Source organism: Pipistrellus hanaki (genome assembly GCF_964339955.1).
Source record: "Pipistrellus hanaki genome assembly, chromosome: 5".
NCBI lineage: Eukaryota > Metazoa > Chordata > Mammalia > Chiroptera > Vespertilionidae > Pipistrellus > Pipistrellus hanaki.
Window position 1 is genome coordinate 53,895,178 of NC_140507.1, and position 20,522 is coordinate 53,915,699.

Consider the following 20,522-nt stretch of genomic DNA (forward strand, 5'->3'; position numbering starts at 1 on the left):
AGATCAAGACCCACTGGCATTAAATGATGCCCCAACATCTGGCAATAACCATAAACAAGACTAAGAATCACTAAAAATAATGCAGAGGCAACAATATAAAGAATGCAAAAGTTTAAAGGACAAGAGAGTTATTGGGAAACCCAGACCACGAGCTGCCCAAAAGCAAAGTGTAAAGTAGGGTGGAGTTATCCCAACAGCTGGTTTCTCCACCTTTTTACTCTCTATCTGCCTAGTACATTTATGAAATGAGCCTGACCTTTCATGTTAATGATTTTCATGTTAATAACTTAATGTTGACCCAGAATATAGTATTTATGTTTTAAAAGAAAAGAGGCAGAGAAAGAGCACTGCTTAATTCAAAGAAATCATTAATGTCATATTTTCAGGAAGCCATAATAAATCAGTGAATGACACACTGTGGGGTACTAAGTGACCTTTTGAATTCACTTCTGTTCATATTAATAAATCACCACCCCTAATTTCACAAAGTTGCATCACCTGCTCCAAGATAGGTTAAGTATGATTCTGAGTCATTTAGTTCTTCAGAATAACATTCTAACACCTCTAATAAGAGGAGTTTGGAGTACATTCTGAACGTACATCCAGAGCTACATTCCTACAAATTAATGAATAAGACTGCCTTTGAGGCCCTGTGTAAATGAAAGGTTATATAGGAAACTTGGAATGAATGTAAATGTCAATTGAGGTTAAAGTTGTATTATTAAAAGTTTAAATAATCATGTGAGAATAGGTTAAAGAAATGCCTTTTATATTAAATTTAAAACAAGAAAAACCTTATTAATGACTTTTTAAGAATTGAAGAGATCAAATGATGGTGAACTGTTTCTCTATTTTTTTTTCCAAATCAATAAAAGCCAATGTAATTAGTATCAAGAGATGCAGAAAATATTCCCGATCTACCTGACTGGAAAGTTTAGGGAAAACTAAAAATAGCTTTTTCCACAAGGTTAAAGAGTAATCAAATCTGCCAAAAGGCAGCACTGGTCAGTGCAGGCAACTTGTACTGCTTTAGTCAAGCAGCCTCTTCCCTGCAGGCACAATGGCTGGTGTGAGTTACACATGTACATTCTTCCCCCTGAAATGTGAACTGAATCCTTCCAAGCAATGGGCATAAGAATTGTTTACATTTAAATTGAAGGTTTCACAATAATACACGAAATTTCCAGAGGTCTTGTGCATACTAGGGCTGAATGAATATCCCCAAAAGTCAGCTAAAACCAAATGGCAGCTTAATCATTATGAAAGTCCCATGTATGGTATATTCTCATTGAAAACTTTATGGTTATATTTTATAGATAAATTAGTTTTAAATAAAGCAATTTAATTACCATAACTTTTAAATTCTAGAAGGAAGTGCCCAATAATGTTTAACATTTTTCAAGAACTTTTTAACATTCAAAGTCCTCTCTAGAGAATGTTGCTTCTGCCAACATGGCAGACTAAGTACTGGGGCTGACCTTTCCATATAACTAAAAATGTTAAATAAAATATATCTTAAAATCTTCCTGAATGTATGACAAGATGAATAAAAACATTTTCATGGTCGAGTAAAGGATGGGATCCGGAAAGTTAAGCAGAAGACTAAAGCCACCTTTCAACTGAGGGCACTTCCAAGATCGGTTGACATGACTATTTGCTATTATTGTCAAGCAGGGTGCAGAGGACGGAATATACTGTTCAAGGCCCACCCAAGCTGGAGGGTCTAGTAAGATAACCCAGAACTCCAAAATCTGGGACTCCTATGTCATAAGGAATACAAAAAAATTAAATTTATACCACCCCAGGTAACAGCACAAGAACTGATTTCCTTGAAACTTGAAACTAAGTAGGGGAAGAAAGGCAAGTAACCTCTGAAGTCTCATAGGCAAAAATCATCCCCAAAGCAAGTTGGAGTTCTAAATGTACCTTACCGTAGTAGCCCAGTATATCAAGCAAGAAATTTAGTTTAAACTTCTCATGAACTGTTACTACACCCAAAAGAAGCAAAGAAATATCTTTTCATTAAAGGAATAAATAACTCCAATCTTCCACAAATTATTCCATAGCATGGGTGAGGCTAATATAATCTTGACACCAAAAACCAACAGTAAAAGGAGAGTTTCAGCCCAACTTAACTAAGAAACATAAAAACAAAAATTCCAAGCAAAATGGTAGCAAACTGAATCCAAAGTTGTAAAAAGAAATCAGCCATACCTCATTTTAATGTGCTTCGCTTTGCTGTGCTTCGCAGATACCATGTTTTCATCAATATTGAGGCAAGACAATCCACCAGCAAAAAGGTGACAACTTGCTGAAGGTTCAGTTGATAGTTAACATTTTTTAGCAATAAAGTACTTTTAATTAAGGTATATACATTGCTGTTTTTATACATAATGCTACTGCCCACTTAAAGGAGAAGAGCACAGTGTAAACATAACTTCTGTATGCACTGGGAGACCAACATAATTGTGGATCACTTTATTACAATATTTGCTTTATTGCAGTGATCTGGAACTAAACCCATACTACCTCCAAGGTATGCTTATAATGGATCATGCTCGAATTTGGTTCATCTCAGGAGTAAATATTATTAAATCAATTATTCTAATTCACCACATTAAAAGGGAAAATAAAGGTAATTATATCATCTCAGTAAATGCTGAATTCCTAATCTGATAAAAAAAAAGTATCTAGTTTTTAATAGAAAACATCAAATGTATAACTGGTAAGTAATTGAAAGCATTCTCTTAAAAACTAGAAACAGAGTAAGTCCTCAGTCATCACTTCCGTGCAACACTGGAAGAAGACTACCAGCACAGTTAGGCGAGGAAAATTAAAAGCATAACATAGTAAAGGAAGAAACAAAGTACATATATTTCAGATTATTTGATTGCCTACATGAAGACTTTACAGATAAACGATAAAAACTAATGAGATACTGTAAGGATGCTAGATAAAAAGTATATCAAAAGTCAAATACAGCACAGCTGCTATGGCTCAGTGGTTAAGCATCAACCTATGAATCAAGAGGCTGAGGTTCGATTCTTGGTTAGGACACATGCCTGGGTTGATCCCCAAGAACAGGAAGAGAGGGGATGCAGGAGGCAGCCAAACAATGATTCTCTTTTATCATTGATGTTTCTATCTCTCCACTCCCTTCCTTTCTGAAATCAACATAAATATATATTTTTAAATCAAATACATTTCAACAAACAGCAACAGAAAACTTTTTTAAAAGTGCACATTCACATTATGAAAAAATAGAAAATAAATGAATAAATCTATCAAATATGCAGAAAAAAAAACTTTACAAATAAAAACATTAAAAATTCAATAAACAGCACTAAGGAAAGCCTAAACAAATGCTATTATATACAACATTCATAACTTAGAAGATTCAATATCATAAAAATAATTCTTGCCCTAGCTGGCCTGGCTCAATGGATAGAATGTCAACCTGTGGACGAAGGGTCCCAGATTCCATTCCAGCCAAGGGCACATGCCTGGGTTGCAGGCCCTATCCCCAGTAGGGGGCGTGCAAAAGGCAGCAGATCAATGATTCTCTCTCATCATTGATGTTTTTCTCTCTCTATCCCTCTCCCTTCCTCTTTGAAATCAATAAAAAAATATTAAAATAATAATAATTATCTCAAAATTAACTTATAAAGCCAGTGCAATTCCAATCTAAATTTAAACAGTGGGATCTGACAAATTGATTTCAAACTTAATATAGAACACAAAAGTCCAAATATAACCAGTATATTCCTAAAGAACAACATGAGGGGACCTGAGAAAACAAACATTAAGAATCACATACAACTCCAAGGATTTCAAAACCAACTTTATTTGCTTTACAAAACACAAACTTGTCTTTTTATTTTTTCTCACCTTACTCACCTGTATCACTGTCTCCAACCACTCAAGTATGCAGCGATTTAGATATCATCTTTGGCTCCTCCTTTTTTTCTACTCTTTTGACCTTTCACCTCAAGGCCAAGCAATTGGTGACTGGTTTCTTAAATCCAGTCCCTCTTTTCTGTAACTACTGATGCCTTCCAAATGCAAGCACTCTTCAACACTGACCTCTACTACAACTCTTAACAAGCTGTCTCCCTGCTTCACTGCTCTTTACTTCCAACACCAACTAACTGAGCCCATCCTTTACAACCCCTCCTACCTATACAATGTGGCTGTAATCAAGCCAATGATTTACTTTAAAATTTCAGTAAATCTACCTCTCACTGCCAGGGGGATCAAGTTCACTCCCCTTACCGATGACTTAAGATCCTTTACATTGCACCTTCCAGACTCATTTCTTGCCAAAGCATAATCCCTTCTTACCTTTCATTCTGTCTGCATCAGACTATTTACCACTTTCATAAAATTCTGTAACTTTTCACGGCTCTTCGCCTGTTAGCCATTTAACAGCCTTCTTGGTTATCACACCAACTGTGCATTATAGCAATGCTTGTGTTCAATAAACATTTATTTTACTTAATAATGCCCCCAAAGTTCAATAGTAGTGAGGCTGGCAATTTGGATATGTCAAACAGAAGCCATAAATTGCTCCCTTTAAGTGAAAAGTTGAAAGTTTTTGATTAAATAAAAAAAGAAAATTATATGCTGGGGTTGCTAATATCTACAGTAAGCACAAATCTTCTATCCATGAAATTGTCAAATTTATCAATTAATCTTTACCATAGGTATGTATGAAAAACATAGAATATACAGGGTTTAGTACTACCCACAGTTTCAGGCCTCCACTTGGGGTCTTGCAATGTATCCCCCACAGGTAAAAGGAGACTACTGTGTACCATAAATAAATCATATTCCAGGAAATATTTGTAAGAATATATATTCTGATTAATATATAATAGTGTCCATTTTTAAATACTAAATTGGAATAATTTAGCATAAAATTATGTGACTTGAATATAAGCAAGTATTTATACATAAACTATAATCTACCTGCAAATGGTAATGTTAAGAATACACCAGATCAGACACTGTATCATATTTCATATCTCTTAAACCCAAAGATAAATCCATGTTTCACTCCCAGGAAGCGTTCAATAAAGCTTTGATGAATTTATGAATATTTCTAGCTTAGTGCCATGTGCTTAAATTTAACTCTGCGTAAACATAGGATTGTGAGTATGTAAGCTCTTCAAGTTAATCCAGATGGCAAATAAAATCTGAACCAGAAATTATTGGAAGACTAGATGGCCAAGATTCTATTCACACATTAGTTCATGTGAACTGAAAACTGTCAGTATGTTTTTAGTATATCAAGCATTTGAGCAAATAGCCAAGAAAACAACACACAGACATGTTTATATTATTACCTCTGAAATCTTTCCAACAAAAATCTATTTAGGGGTTTAACCTCTCAATTGCAGTATGTAGAGGACTTGAGATATGCACATATGGTGGCAAGAAAAATGAACTTTATCCCACAAATGTTTTTTTTATAAAGATCATCTTCCCACAAATACTCAGTTGCAATTCAAAAATAATTTTCCACCTCCTATATATTCATGCTACTATGAATAAAAATTATACAGTGTTTATTTACTACTGTGTTCCAGACAAAGTGATCGTTACTTTACATTCATTTAATTCTTCAAATAACACGAGCATCATAACACCATCTCCATTTTATAGAACAGAAAACTGAAGTGTAAAAAGGTTAAATATTGTGCCAAAATCCTCACAGTTACTATATGGTAGGTCCAATATTAGATCCCATGTCCATCAAACTACAAAGATCAAGTTTTTAACTATTCTGCCTCTCTGAAATCTTAAAATATAACTTTTGAAGCCAATCCCAATTTTCAAAAATGTACTAGTGCCCCCTAAAAGTAAAAAAGTAGAAACATCATGCCAATAATAGCAACACATAACATCCAGAGTTTCATATTCAAAATCTAATTCCACCACTGAGTGACAAGGCAAGTTATCTTAAACACTAAGCAACAGGTGCAATTCAATATAGAAATAAGATAGAGTATCAGATACTCATTTCAGCAGCCTACACTTGTGTGCGTGAAGCTGCACCCCAACTCTGAGGATGATACACTAGAGATCTGTTCTTACTGCAAGCATCTGAACCCTGGGACACTAGGGAGGTGTGCGCTATAATCATTATCTTCTTTCGGTATTTTAACTCTTGGTTACTGGTTCACAAATCTCTTTCCCCCATAGAAACATAAGGCAACAGAAGGCCCCAGATTTAGGTCATTACTTCCGTTACCCATTCCAGATGGCAAATCCCAATTATTTCTCCCCGAACGACTGCCTTCAGTCTACACTCCATCCAGGTCCAGATAGATACTATTTCTTCTCTTTGGACTAAAAAAAAAAAAAAACTATATATATATATATATATGAAAGTTTCCCTTGTCCCCAGGTTTCAAAAAGAAGGAGACAGAAAAGGGAAGCCTGTTTTACCAGATTTTGTTCTTACCCATTTGTTAGAGGACAAGTATAAGCAGGAACTCTCCCTCCAGAAAGCCTGATATTTTGCTAAAAATATGTTTTCTTCAAAGAAATTGTAATATAATAAATATTATATACAGTATGTGTTCTGAATGTACCAGATTTCCTATCCTTAGAAAACTAGACTGGATTCTAAGAAGTTTAGTTAACCCTATGATCACTAAAGGCTTTCAAGCTTTGGATCTTAGGGCTTTTAGACAAGTTGGGATTGAAAAGGATCACGTTATTTATGTTCCCTTCTCACGGTGTATTTATTTTCTCAAAGGCATTCACACGTCATTTACATACATAATGTACACTGTAAACCACTTTCCTGAATTGCCTGCATTTGAAAGGATACTCTTCACACTCCATGGGCTCATAATCATGAATTCACTGACTACTCAGAGAGCAAATTGAAAGTGCGAAGCAATTTAACATGTGCCACACAAAACGCTAGAACCTGTGCCAAGAAGGAACACTAATGACTGAATTCTGCTCAAATTCAATTCAATGCCTGCCTTAATCGACATGGAAAGCCTGCTGTCACAATTTATATACTTGGGCAACACACAGCAGTGTCTCCCCAAAGCTATTTAGCATTTTCATTTGTTTCATACCTAACTGAGGCATTTCAGTGGTAGGTCTCCCCACTCTGACAAAACAGTACATGGCTTACAAAATGTAAGGATGTTGAACACTGAACGCGAGATGTATTCTCAGTACAGAAAATCACAGTGGATGGATGCCCACTGCACAAAGACCATCACTTCAACTGCCAGGCTCTAGACATTTGTGCTGGCTGGAGAGCCAGCGTAGAGCATTCAAAGAGAGAATGGCCTCTGGAACACAGAACCTCAATTCATGTTCTCACCACTTACCGACTGTGGTGACAGCCACCCAAGGTCATTTTTGAGGCCTAGTATCCCCTTTTGGGGGGACAGAATAATGTTAAATAGATGGAATAATGTTAACTAGGTGGGATACGGTGAAGACAGGAGCCCATTTAATATGTTTAATGTAAAACTATGAACTATGAACTTTGACATGAGTCATGAAGACAAATCTTAGATATGTGAGGTATATGAGGTCCAAAATGTATTCTCTTAAAAGTTCTCAATTTGGCTGTTTTCTAGTTACACATGAGGGTCTTCCTGGGTATTTTAAAGATTTACCTTCCATGAGATGAGGCATACTTCATAACACAATAACATGAGTACAAAACAAAAAATACCATCAGCGGAAACCGGTTTGGCTCAGTGGATAGAGCATCTGCCTGTAGACTGAGAGGTCCTGGGTTTGATTCTGGTTGGGGGCATGTACCTTGGTTGCAGGCACATCCCCAGTAGGGAGTGTGCAAGAGGCAGCTGATCAATGACTCTCTCTCATCGATGTTTCTAACTCTCTCTCTCTTCCTTCTTCTCTATAAAAAATCAATATTATATATATATATATATATATATATATATATATATATATATATATATATATATATTTTTTTTTTTTTTTTAATGCCATCAACCCTCAACTACTAGGTATTTGTACTCCAAATGATCAAAGCAGAGAAACAGAGTTCCTCCCTTCCAGCACAGTCGTCCCATTGACCTGATGCCAAGGCGGTTCTCAATGCTGCACAAGAACCGAGATTGTCCTAATAAACACGTCAAGTCCACTCATGGCCGAGGAAGCAAGCTCGAAAGAAGTTGATATTAGCAACCAGGCCGGGGCCATTAGAGGTGCCCCTGTGGTACACAACCCATGTGCTGACAGGTTAGTATAGATAAGCAATGTAAGGAATGAAGAAACTATTCCGCCCTCTCACCCCTCCACCTCTGCCTCCCCACCACACAAATTAAATGCAATCGATAGGAAGTTCAACAACACAGACAGTATCAAACGCTGGCTTAAATATGTGGTTTGTGTCTCCATCCCTGTAAAGATTCCTGTAATGTGTAAAACGGCGCAGTGTATTAAAAACTGTTGAAATGTCTTTATTAAGCACTGAAGCAAATGCTTTGAGTGGGGCACTAATAACATAAAATTAGATTTTGTTGGGGGGAAATAATATATCTTGGAAGCATTTCTGACCTACTTAATGTAGGGTTTCAACTTTTTAGAACTGTCATCATTTGAAGAAGTTGGTTTGTGTCCCATATGGCCTATAGCAAATATTTTGTCTTAAACCATACATGTAAATTGCAGGAAAAGAGCTGAGTCAGGTAAACATCTGCTCAGTTCACTTTCTGATTTTCAATTAACATCTAATTTGCAATACTTCTTAATACAAATACGTAGTTGAACTCTTCAGACGAGCTTGACAGGATTAGCACCCATTTTGTAAGGAGCTGACAAAACAAGCATTCCATTAGCCAGCACACAGTGTCTCAAAAACCTAATAATCAAGGTCCCGTTTTGCAGCGCTGACAATAGCAAGAAGTAAATAAGCAAGGGGTCCCCTCCTCCCACTTTCTGGGGAAGAACACATTTTGTAGAATCCATTCCATAGCTGTGAGGCTATAACATTTTTTTTAAAAAAATTTTCTTCCCAAATATTATTATTTAATAGATAACTAGAGGAAGTACACCACTAACCATATTTCTAAATCATTCTACTGTATGCAGGGTTGGGGAGAGGACACTCCAAGCCTTAATTTAGGAAATGTAAGACCACGATTAATTCCAGGTCTTGGAATGTGAAAGAACTGGAAGACGCCTCAACAACTTCCCCAGTAGAGGAAATCCTACATCCCCAGGAGTCTTGCCAGGCACCTGAGCCCGGCGAGGCCAGCCTAGCTGTGGGCTCAGGATGCTGCAGGGGGCTTCCCTACAGTTCAGGGGAGCACAGTGCCCCTTCCCCCATCTCCCCAGACATCAGATGGCCCCAGCAGGATGTGCAAGGCCACAGCTTAAATGGATTACTTGCTTCTATCTTTCCTAAGCATTCTTCGAAGAGCTTAGGGAGGGAACTGGATTTAAATATTCTAAAATATGGGTCTAAAAGGTACTGCTTGAAATAATAGGTAGTATTCTAAAAGGAAAAAAAAAATATTAATGATGGTAAATCACTAGCAGTTAATATTTTCTACCTGATTTCTAGCAAAATGTGAGGGCTTTCTTCTTTCCACTAATCTCAGTGATGGAGAGGCCTAACGGATTACTGATGTGACTAATATTCTTAAGGTTTCAAAGAATATGGTGGCAACCAAGGGAGCCTAAATTTTAAATCAGAAAAATTTGCTAAGATGTAAAAATATAAGACGCATACATATACAGTGGAGGAAAACAATATGGTTTCCGTAGAAGAAAACCCTGCAATGGCATATATATTAGACTTTTGTAGAAAAGTGAGCCATCATGAGGGCCAGAGGAAAAGCTGTGAGATCATATATGAACTTTTTCAAAAGGTCTTCACTAGCCTCTTTCACACTCTTAACTGTTTCATTGTGGACAAAGGAAACCTAAACAGAGAAGGGATGGGAATTCCTTACCTGGATCCCTTCTCTTAGGTAGTTCATGTAACAATTCAGAGAACTTATTCATCTGCAGGAATATATTTAAGAAAAGATAACCTTATTCATAGCTAATAACAGGAACTGCCATTTGTTAGCCAAAAATGCATGTGGGTCCTCATGACAGAGGCTAAAGAATTACTATTGCAAATGAAGAACAGAATACAAATATGTAAAATATAATGCCTTAGCCATCCCTTTTGCAAAAACTGTATTTTGGCCACTTCCAAATTGGCCCCAGACGCAAGAGGAGAAAAAAAAAGTTCAAGATCTGAGAAATGAAATCTAAAACAGAATTGACTGCCTTAGAGAAGAGGCTCCATGGAATGCATTTTCAACATGAGGGTTTGGCAACCTAGAGTGGTGCCAACCAAGAACTATATGTTTGGGTACTTAATATTATGACGGAATAAAGTAGACATGGCACTGAACAGCAATTCTAAAATACCACACCTTTGAGGCTGCCAATGAAGCTAGAGAGTACAACATCGAGGACTAAAAGACTGATAAAATCTTGTGGAGAAGATACAAACTTATGAAAACTATCTCTGGAATTAGTATACTAGGAAACCAGGGCACTGGTTATAAAGCAAAGTGGAAGGGAGACACCTTTAGGATGCCAAAAAGCTATTTCTATATAAACAGGCTTGCATATGTGACTCTAAGGCAAATGTAACCTTGCAAATCACTGACCTTTAATCATGCTTGGATTTTTTTCAAGAAAGAATCATTGACTCAGAGGATTCTAGGTAGAAAGTCTTTTTTCAGAGTGCTCACACTTGCGTAAGAGGATAAGGTTATCCTTCTGGACATTTACCTCATCTGTCTAATCAGCTTCCACCCATCATTCAACATACTGCTTTCTTCAATCTCCTATATTTGACATTATATTTTCAATTGCCTGAGCTTTCCTGATGTAACCTAAAGTCCAAAAAGAGAAAAGAAGAAAGAAAAGGAGGGGGGAAGGGAGGGAGAACACGGACTGGTTTTATCAGGTCTCTGCTTTTCCGGGTAATCTCTAGACAAATCTGAGAGATAAATTTACACACTGAATTTGCCCAGGCTCTTCACATATTAACACTCAGATTTACACCTATTAGAATAGTTCAACAGTGAAACAGGACACCTCGGTCTCTGTTCTGGAAGGACTTCCTGCAGCATCAGCTTCCCAAGGTCCCGCAAGACCATTCTGCACTGGAGAGAGTAAGAGAAATCTGATTGCAAATTCAGGTGGCCATGGACTGCACTGGAGAAAGGCCGTCAGGCACTCCTTTGAATTATCTGCATCTTTGTGTCTATTTATACAGACATAAATTACCTATATTCTGTCCTAATGGATTTGGCTGCATAAATATATCTGAAGCTGTGCTGCACTAACTACTTACTTTCACGTATACCCAAAATGCCTTTTGAAATCAAAATTCAATTAAATTAATACAAGATTTCTTTTTCGATTTAGTTTTATGAATTCATGAAGTCAGAGTTGTGATTGTTTCACAAATATATTAAGTATTGTTTCACAAATATATTGAGTATGGCACAAGTTATCATTATGAATATTCCTCCTTGGATAACATTTAAATTTGGTTAGAACAAAAGTTTGTAGATAAGGGGTAAAGATCAATATTAATAATCTATAGGTATCGAGAACAAACTACACACCTAACAGTAATCCATCCTGTGATAAATATTAAAAATCAGGTATGACTTTTGATCTCAAAAACTATATATTCTTTTAAAAAATATACAGTATATTGATTTCAGAGAGGAAGTGAGAGGGAGAGATAGAAACATCAATGATGAGAGATAATCATTAATGGGCTGTCTCCTGCACGCCCCCTACTGGGGATCGAGCTGCAACTCGGGCATGTGCCCTTGACCAGAGTTGAACCTGGGACCTTTCAGTTCGCAGGCCAATGCTCTATCTCCTGCGCCAAACCAGCGAGGACAAGGACTTTATATTCTAATTGGGTTTGGAAAAGATGAAACTATTTTTTTAGCCATTCCACTCATATCAGATATAAAAGTAACTGCATTTTTTCTTAGTCTAGACTCCAGGTAAACCTGGATGGATTTCTATTGTTTGCATTTCAAGGAAGGCTTCCAAAAGGCCAGCTAAGACTGCAGTAACCATTTCATACAGCCAGACTTTGCAGCCAGGACACTTAAAATTAAGTTATGAGTAATCTTAGCAAACACTTTTAACTTCACCAAGCATCTGTTTTCCAATCTGTGTAATGGGAAGATTAATAAACTCTACCATACAGAGCTGTAGTTGAAATAATGTGCTCTGAAGCCATAAAGCTTTTGGACAACAAGCCAGAATATTAGGACCCCTGTTAGAAAAGTTCAGAAAGAATACTTTATTCCAGGGCCACGCCCTCCACTCAGAATTTTGGAAAGGGCAGGTCAAAGGTGGCCTGGAGTCTGGAGAGCACAGTCCTTTTTGCTTTTGAGTGGCCATCATTCACATATCTGTCCTCATCTCACTTTAGGAACTTTTTTTTTCTTTTCTTTTCTTTTCTTTTCTTTTTTTTTTTTTTTTTTTTGACTCTTGTTTGGGATTTCAATGTACTATTTTTTTTTTTTGTCATTACAACTTTTCTCTTATACAGTGCCAAAAGGGAGGCACAAAGATTTTGCCATTCTTTAGCCAAGATGGTAAATGTAAAGCCTTTCATTTCACTAAATTAAAAAGCAGGGTTGATACTTTAAAAAGTGATCGCAGATTTTGGGCAAACTTCTCAGCCTTCCACTTGGGCCATTCTTATTTCACTTTCACTACACACACAAGCATGCTTCTGGTACTCAAAGACAGGGAAGAAATAAGATTATATTAATAATCTATTCAAGGTTGTTTTAACTTCAACAGTGGTGTTCAAAATAAACCTGTGTTAAAGGAAAAACAAAAGTAAATGCTGGTGAAGGTTATTTTTCCATACCCTACACCTTATTTGCTGAGATGTTCCAATCTGTATATGGCAACTACTAAAATTTTAAAAACTGGAAATATTCATAAATAGAAGAGAGACCACTTGTGTTCACAAAATCTTCTTCTGGACAATTTCTAACATAAGATAAGCTTGGAATGACATAACTGCTGAAAATGCATTAGCTAATTTTTGACACTGCTTATTATATAGTCACATTTGAAACTAATGCTGTTTAAAAGGCAGGCACTTTTACTTCAATTTGTGTACAAACCTGTATTTATTTCCCTGGAATTGGGCCAACTGAGCCCTGTTCAGCTCAGGTTGATGGCTGGTTGAATCTTTCACGCAATAGAGTAGAACAGTTTTCCTAGACAATGTTTAGAACTAACATACTTCATTTCCACCTTACCTAAAACAATAAAGTGCACCATTTTCACCTGGTTGTGGATATTATTAAAAAACAAATTTCTCAATAAAAAGTTCAGGAGTTGTACTGAATTCTGGTTGCTCAGCCACTAGCTACCCCTGGCAGAAGCACAGCCTGTCCTCCAAATGACCAGGCAAGGCCCAAGAAACTTTTAGTGTGATCGACTGAGTGTTAAAGGTGAGAGGAGAAAATGTATAAGCCAAAATGAATTAAATCAGGGTTGTTGTGTTTTGTGTGTGTTTGTCCCTGACTGACAAGTTTCTTCTAAACTACTTTGAGTTTTGATGAAGTATCTGCAGCAAGAGCTCACCAGGAAAGATCTGATAACGCTAACGGAGCACACACACACATCCTCCTTGTCAGAACAATGTGCTACCGGAGGCAGAAATTAACCAGGGAATTTCCATCAGTTCTCCTTGGGTACACCTCTCCTTCCCCCGGGCGCCAGAGAGGTGGAACCAGGTTTACCTAGCCAGAAAAGGGAAGCACTGGCAGTCACAGACCCAGGAGCCCCGCACACCATCCGGAGAGGCCCAGATGCTTGCGGGGCTCTGCCCACTCCCTCCCCCGCCCCCGCAGGGCCCACGCCTCTCGGGATGGGGCAGAGCACGCCTTCCGCTCCCAAACACTCTCCCTGGCAGGTCGGTCCCCAGCACCCCTGCAACGTTCCTTCAGAAGTCAGTCACAGGTCCACACTGATTCCGGGGTCCCCTCCACCTCAGTCCCGCAGAGCCTGGGTCCGAGGCGCCGGGCGCCCCGCGGGAGGCGAGACGGGCGCGGGCGGCCCGGGGCGCGGCGCTCACGTGGTCTCCGCCGCGGCACGTGCAGCCGGGCCCGGGGCGGCGGGAGGGAAGCGCCGCCCCGCGCGGGGGAGAGACCCGCAGGGGCGCGGGGCGCGGGGGAGAGACCGCGGGACAGAGACCCGCAGGGGAGAGACTCACGGGGGAGAGACCCGCGGGGGAGAGACCCGCAGGGGCGCGGGGCGCGCTCCGGGGAGGGCAGGTCCTGGGAGCTCCGGGGCGCGGGGCGCGGAGAAGCCTGAGCTTCAAGAGGTGCCGGGTCCAATGCAGTCCCAACCCGGGGGTGTATGCCGCCGGAAGGAAGACACAAGTTTGAATGGGGTGGCAACTTTGATTTCTTTTCTTTCTTTCTTCTTTTTTTTTTAATGGGCACATGCATTGGAATTCCTTCCAGCGGGAGAGCCTCCAAGGGCGTCCCAACCCCCTTCTCGCCTGGAAGCCACACGGGAAATCCCTGGCCGGGAGGGAGGGAGCACCCGGGTCCCGAGGTAGCAGTTCCATCCCCACCCACCGTTGGGGGAACAAAGGGGAGGTGTCGTGCCCGGCATTTAAAACCCAGGGCGGCCAGCTGTGTGTACACCTCCGTTCCGGTCGCTTTGCTGGGGGAAGGGAGGGGAGGAGAAGCCGCTCCAGGACGTTTCTCCCCAAACTGGCAGCCTGGCGCTTGGCACCCGGTGCCGCTAGCACGCAACTCCGGTCACCTCGGGCCGCGGCGGCTGCCGCTTTTGGGGTGTCGGGAGGGAAGGGAAAAGGAGGGGGAGGGAAGGAGGGAAGGGAAGAAGGGGCGGCAGAGGGGCTGGCAAGGGAGCGAAGGAAACAGGTGAGCTCCCACCGCCCCCCCCCACAGACCACCGGGCGCCGCGGAGCCCCGCGCGCCCCGTCCCCACCCGGAGAGAGAGCGCACTCACCGGCTTTGCACGGGTCCTTGTAATCTATCGCCTCCTCCTTCTCCTCTTCGCTCCCCTCCAAAGTGTCATCGTAATCGAGGCCAGCGCAGACCCACCGCTCCCCGTAGAACACAACCCCCAAGGCCACCAGCCACCAGAGCATCCTCGGGGAGCGCGTTTCCAGCCCCATCCTCCTCCCCGGAGGGAAAGGAGGGGACCGGCCCGCGCGGAGAGGCGCCCGCGCTCCGCGCTGATGTGCGGGGGTCCCGGGGGCCGGCGCTCCTGTCCCCGCGGGGAGGCTCCTCGGCGGCGGGACCGGGGTGCTCAGGTGTCCGGAGACATGCGTGTGCCGTTGGGACAGGAGAGGGGGGCGAGCCGCGCCTGTGACCCCCGGTGGCAGAGAGAGAAGTTGGCGGAGGGCCCGCGGGTGGGCGGAGGGCAGGTGAGGAGCTGGGCTCCCGCCGGCGGGGAGGAGCCGCTGCGGGCGCGCTCGGCTCGGGAGGGCGGGCGGAGCGGGCGCTCGCCGCCGGCCAGGTCGTCCCTTCTGTCGGCCGGACTGGCCCGCGGCCCCGCGGGCTCAGCTGCACCCGGAGCTCCGGCTCCCGCGCCCCCGCCGCCGCCGCCCCCGGCGGGACCGACCCGGCGGCCGAGTGCGAGCCGCCGCCGCCTGCGCCCGCCGCCGCCGCTCCGGGAAGATGAATCCGGTCAGCACATCAGCACATCTGAACTGAAAGGGGAGACCGAGGAAGGGGGTGGGGGGCAGGCATCGTCTACGCCTCGAGACCTTAGGAGCCTGCTGCCGAAGCCAGCAAAGCAACTGGCTGACTGCAAGGAGAGCCGGAGTCTGAGGACGGAGTCCGAGGACTGGGGGATGCACTGTTTGCCTTTCCCCCACCCCAGGCTGTCTTTTTACCCTCTTCCTAACTTGAAAAAAAAAAAAAAAATCTTCGCCGCATCTAACCCAATCACTTGCATCCTGCTTACTTATTCATACAATCAGGGTCAGGATCCGGGCCACAGCCTCCTCGGTGACTTCTTTTGATAGCCTTAGACAAACAAACAGACGCGAGCGCGTTGAATGTGCCATTTCTATTTTACCGGAGATTTAAAAAAAAAAAAAATGGATAGAACAGGTATCTGCGTCCGCGAACAGCAATGAATAGGTGATGTCCGTGTCAGTCTTGAGTGTCAGGCCGGGGAGTGGTGCGAGGGGATCATAACTTAGCTCCAAATCTCTGCCTACCCTCCCCCTCTCCCCATAAACAGCCAGTGTGTGTCTTTCCTTCGCTGCCCATTAACGTGAATCCAACCCAGGGCTGGGGGGAAAGTGTCCGGAGCCTCCGTGGCTTAGGTAAGGAAACAGTTTTAAATCCCCCTAATCAAAAACTTTTGCTAAGAACCAAGCTCCTCAAAACTACAATTAGGGAGAAAAACACATACACCACACACACATTCAAAGTCAAGTTACAGATTGCAGCTGCAGGAAACGCCAAGACCTTGCTGATGGGCTGGCGCTGCGGCTCACGTGGGCGCAGGCAGGGAAGTTGGAAGGGTTACTCGGGAAGCAAATTTTCTGTGACAGTTCTGGCGCCCGCGCCCGGAGCTGCTCGGTATCCTTGGGCTTGAGCCGTTTTACACCGGAGAAGAGGGTGTAAAACCTGGCAGCGGGATCCGCGAGGTAAACCGCATGTCAGCCTAGCAGACGCAAGACAAATACAGGCTGTGGGAAATTGGGAAGAAGAAAAAAAAAAAAATCAGAGGAAATCTCTGCAAAAACGCCCGGTGTGCGCAACTCAGAGGTTTGCCCACATCTGCAAGTGGTTTCCAAGATAGGTGAGAAGTCCCCCAAATATCCAAGGGACTGGCGGTTGGGAGCCTTTCCTTTCCCAACTAAATCTTGAACTGTCACGGTAGCGGGGACTTCTAAAAAACCTCAAGTTGCCTTTACATGTTAACATTTAACTTTCCCAAGCTCCCATCAACACACAGGCTCATCTAAAGGGAAATATGAAATTAACTACACACACACACACACACACACACACACACACACACACGCACACCTTTGACAGGTAGACCAGATCTTTGGTTAAGAGATTTGACCCGGTTTTATGTTGGTTGAAGAAAAAATAGAGGCTAATCTTGAAGTACCAACTATTTCCAACTTAAACTAAAAATAAAAGGATGGGAGGACTGACTGGCAAGAGAAGCAGCCCCCTTATGCAGATCTCACACTTGGTAACCCCCAGGTCACAGAGCAGAGAGCAGGTTTGAAAAGAGCATGTTTCATGGGCTGGTGGAGGTATTTGGTTTTGAAAACTCTTGCTGAGTCATCCTCAAATTCTTTTTCCCATCCAAAAAAGAGTTTGCATAATTAATAAAGGTGTTGCTCTAGTGCAGGGCTAAACAATGTATTCTGCTTAGCCCAATGGGAAAGCCTAGGAAATCTGACTTTCCTTTAGAGATCCTTGCTCTTGAGCTGCTGACAGTGTCCCAGCTCCATGCCCCCCACCTTTTAAAATGTCCCTTGGTAATCCAAATGTCAGCAAACGGCTCATCTCATTAGACTATTTGATCATATGTAAATTTGCAAGACTTGGTTCCGGGAATTTGCCTAAACACCAATTACTTTAAGGAATAAAGATGTCTCATTCTTCGGTCTTGGAAAAAAAAAGTGCCATATAGGGACATCTGCCTCATCACATAATGATTCCTATCACGTTTTCCTTAAAGAATTTATTATTGCTTAGTTTTATAATTTTACAAATTTGCAATCCAGAGTTAGAACATAGTAGAACCTCAAATCAAAATATACAAGTGTTTCTTTATACCTAAAATATTTGCAGAGAATACTTATTTACATCACAGGCCTTTATTAAATCCAAGTTTATAATATTGAAATGCACACTTTAAGCTTAATTGATTTCTATAGTTGCCTTGATTGCAAGCTAAAAATAGTTTGCCCTGTCCGTGGAAAAAACATGAATTTATAAGAATTTGCAGGAAAATATAAAAACAAGAATGTGGACCTGAGAAGGGAGTTGAATGTTTGCAGCCACACATATGTATATCACATGAACCCAATCTCCTCAGGAAGAGGAGATGGGTTCCTTTAGTAAGACTTGCACTGAATTCACTTTGGCATCTACTTGGCAACTGCCCTGACCAGCATGGCCACCTGCAGCAGGACCCCATCAGTCCCCAGCCATCCTCCAGAATAAAGCCGCCCAAGATAGCTGAAGCAAGAGGCTCCTTCTCTGCCAATCGGTATACCCCGTTTGCTATCACAGTGGTTAAAATAAATTTGCCTTATAGGCAATGTCATTTAGAAATGTCTATTTTCTAATGCAGTCAATTTGTGAAAAGCTAGTTATGATTGTTTTCTGTTATGAAACCAAGAAATGCATGAATATACTCCCCCTCAAGTCCTTGGTTTAAAATAATAATTCAAATGTGTACAAAGTAAAATGTTTCCCTCTCTCTCTTGATCTCAGCCCTCTTCTCTGGAGTGAACACTGTTAACCTGTTAACCAAAGAGTGTATGTATTGTAGATGGACTGCTATCAAATTCTTATCTGCAGATCAAAACCAGCAAATATTGGCAATTTCATATGTTTCAATCAATTACTTTAAGGCTTTGTTTTAAAACCCTGCTTCGGATTCATTAATGCTGTTGTGTTTTTTAAATTATTCTATATGCATCTCAATAAATATTTTTAAGTGAAGAAGCCTTTGACTTTCACATTTTCTTTTCTTAAAATGTTATATTCTATGATTTTTATATCACAGTATTTCATGCATCACCACTGCAGTAGGCTCCCAACCCTGGATAATTAGGATGATACTACATTCAGTCAAAACCTGGGCTTATTGCTGTTTCCTAGTAACAAACATAGTATCAGAGACAGAATGAAAAAGTGAACAGAAAACAATATTTGCTTCACAACAGAAGTGCTAAAGAAGGTGTTTCTTTGTTTCTCTTTAGGAAAAGAAAAAAAAATAACCACCTTCCTTCAGCAGTTGACTCTGGTGTGGATTGGGATAATGACTCGAGTCTTTGGTTATTCCTTGGTGCTTGGTAGTTGGCTGTGCCTCCCTACTCTCTAGCATCCCAGGCTCTGGGCACAAAGGCAGCCCTTGTTTCTTATAGCGGTCAGAGACTCCAGACCTCTCCCCTGTCCTTCTCACCCCATCCTGATGAGACCCTCTGCATAACATTTTAATTTACCATCCTTTGTCTTAGGCTCTCTCTCAGCCCCGAGCATTTCTACACCTCTCTCACATGCAAATCTTATTTTTCATATTTTCTTGCAAATTTATGTTTTTTACATGGAAAGGACAAGAATAGCATCTCTTAATTTTAGTTCAGTGTCCCAAAGTATGATACTTCAACCACAGGTGGTACATGTGATGATTTTAGTTAATAGTGATAAACTTTAAAAAAGGTGTTAATGGTTACATATATGTATATATGTACATGTGTACACATGTATATATGTGTATATATGTATTAGAAAAGATAATTATTAACATTTGCAATTGCATATATATATAATTTCTTATAATAATACTTAGATTAAACAAGTTAGTAGCTTTATGATATGAAGTCAACAATAACAGTGGCACATGAAGATTAAGGGATGCTTGGTAACCACTATCTAATTCAATCCTTACATCCCCATACCTACATTGTAATTGAAAAACAATCTTTTTGCACCTTTCATCACATCTGGACCGCAGTTGATTCCTTCTTTTACTTGCTTATCACCCATCCTCACTGTCAGCCCCCAATTCAGAAAGGCTATGTTTGGACACAGAAATTGCATGTACAGTATCTACTCTTAGCACTTTGGACTTCTTTGCTGGTTTAGGTATTAGTTGATACATTAGTCTCAAGAAGAGCCACTGACATTTCTGTTCAGAAACCAGGTGTTATTGCCAAACAACTTCTGGAAATTGATAGATCCTCCCTTCCCCCAACTGATGGACTGGGTCTGACGTAAACTACACCGGAGGCCTGGACATTCCTGAGCACCTAACGAGGCACCTTATATGGACTGTACATTGAACCACCAATCAGCACCTGCCAAATACCTTAAGCCCTTGATTCCTAAGTATCTATGTGCCTAATCATGTGCCTTATATGAAACCACCAATCAGCATGTGCCGAGTACCCTAAGCCCCATCCCTTCCTGTTCCTCCCCTCAGAAGGTGTGTTCCCTCTGCACGTGTTGCTCTTTTCCCGGTGAGCCCGGCAGGGTCCTCCTCCTCTAATAAAGCCCGTAGTCCTGGTTTTCGGCCCTCTGTCTCATCTTTCATTAATCATTGTATCCTTTATTCAGGTATCAGCTTCACCAAAGGAAATGGGGGGAAAGGAGAGGAAGAAGAAGGGGTCATCCCACTTCCCATCTGGTGGAACTCATAGGTGTGGATCCACTAGTAGTTTCAATTGTGTAACCTCTATACCTCTACTGAATCCTCACTGTTGT

General features: G+C 41.3%; 1 protein-coding gene across 1 annotated transcript in view; it reads right to left on the minus strand.

Annotated features, from left to right (window-relative positions):
- Window positions 1–16,285, minus strand: part of TLL1 (tolloid like 1) — a 155,120-nt gene extending 138,835 nt beyond the window's left edge. The window contains exon 1 of the mRNA XM_084884377.1: window positions 15,055–16,285. Within this exon, the coding sequence (XP_084740503.1) occupies window positions 15,055–15,223 (169 nt within the window). The 5' untranslated portion in view covers window positions 15,224–16,285. The remainder of the gene's footprint in view (window positions 1–15,054) is intronic.
- Between the last annotated feature and the right edge of the window lie 4,237 nt (window positions 16,286–20,522).